Source organism: Bison bison, unplaced genomic scaffold (assembly GCF_000754665.1).
Source record: "Bison bison bison isolate TAMUID 2011002044 unplaced genomic scaffold, Bison_UMD1.0 scf7180017864353, whole genome shotgun sequence".
Taxonomy (NCBI): domain Eukaryota; kingdom Metazoa; phylum Chordata; class Mammalia; order Artiodactyla; family Bovidae; genus Bison; species Bison bison.
Window position 1 is genome coordinate 4,744,427 of NW_011494925.1, and position 1,630 is coordinate 4,746,056.

General features: G+C 56.1%; 1 protein-coding gene across 1 annotated transcript in view; it reads right to left on the reverse strand.

Annotated features, from left to right (window-relative positions):
- The window catches only part of ZNF516 (zinc finger protein 516), a 63,984-nt gene that overhangs the window by 52,616 nt on the left and 9,738 nt on the right, over nt 1-1,630 (reverse strand). The window contains exon 2 of the mRNA XM_010855057.1: nt 1-420. Coding sequence (XP_010853359.1) covers nt 1-248 — 248 coding nt within the window. The 5' untranslated portion in view covers nt 249-420. The remainder of the gene's footprint in view (nt 421-1,630) is intronic.

Below are 1,630 nucleotides of genomic sequence, written 5' to 3' on the forward strand. Positions count from 1 at the left end.
CCGCGGATGTGGATCTTGAGGTTGCCCTTCTGCGCGGCGCGGTGGTCGCAGTAGGGGCACTTGTAGGGCTTCTCGCCCGTGTGCTTGCGCATGTGCTGGGACAGCGAGCTCTGGAAGGGGAAGGTCTTGCCGCAGATACAGCAGCTGTGGCTCAGCGCCCTGTCCCCGTCCGCCTCGGGGCTCCGGCTGGCCCTGGACGGGCTGCGGCCCCCTCTCAGCTCCGCCTCGGCCTCCCGGGAGCGCTCCATCTTGACGGCCGCGGCGGGCACAGCTCCTGGTCACGCGGGCCTGCCTGCCGAAGGACGCCTTATCTCTCCATGTTCAGGCGAGAAGATGCTTCCCGCTGCCCCGCTGCAGAGGTGCGCCTGCCCTGCAGGCGGGCGTGTCCTACCTGGAGAGCATGGCGCTGGCGGCGAGCACCTGGAACAGAAAAGACACAAAGGCCTTAGGAACCAGGCTTCCCCGCGGGAACAGCGGCCCCATAACGTCCGCGGATATATAATGTCTACACACTGCTTGTTCTGAATCCCATTCCCGGCCTATTTAAAGAAAAGAAGCATCCAGCAAAGTTTAAACCGACCAACGAGCAGCTGTTTCCTTTAAAAGATCAGTCACTAAACAATTAATGACTGGTAATAACTGTGCTAAATCGTTAAAATAAATCATTGTAGTTGACTGCGTGCTAGTCATTTATCGTCATAGATATCAGTCCCTGCGTGCGTGCGTGGGTGCTAAGCCGCTTCAGTAGTGTCGGACTCTTTGCGACTCCCTGGACTGTACCCTGCCAGGCTCCTCTGTCCATGCGACTCTCCAGACAAGAATACTGCAGTGGGTTGCTATGCCCTCCTCCAGGGGATCTTCCCCACCCAAGGATGGAGCCCATGTCTCTTACATCTTCTGCATTGGCAGGCAAGTTTTTTACCGCTAGCACCACCTGGGAAGCCCCAAGTTGGTCCATAAAGGATGTTAAATATCAGAACCTCCAATTCATGAGAACTAAACATCTGAAACCCAGGCACAAAGACAAGACTCATGGAACAAGAAAAACTCAGCTGATTAGGGATCATAAAAGGCAACCCATGAATGCACCTGGAAATTAAATGAAAATTTCTACGGGTAAGAATTGTTCCAATCTCCAAACAGTCCTTCTGTAGCCAGTGTTCCTTTCCTCTCTGCTCCTCCCTGCAGATTGGGACCACAGAAAGTGAAATGCTCTCAGAGCCAAGAGGCTGCTCTGGGGATTCTGCACAGAGACCCCAACTTTGCTGTTCAGGTGTGGGCAGAGCTGACCGTAGAGCTGACTCCTGTTTCCAGGGCGTGAATTTCAGGAGATGTCCTTCCCATCTGGGCATGCCCTCACCTGTCAGGTGCTGAGAATCGGGAAAGGACATGAGGAAGCCCCCTGCAAAGCACAGCTTCCGAGGGCCACTCAGACCCCCGGGCACAGGCCAAGCCAACAGTCACAGACAGTGAGACACCTGCCCACTGGGGCCTCGCTTCTACTACCAGGAGCCTCCCAGCTGGCCACAGAGCAAAGAGGACCGACTGTAAGCGCAGCCCCATCCACTCTAGCAGAGGCAGGAGAGGCGGCTCAGGTGGTCCCAGCCAGCATCCAGGCTCACCTGGATCC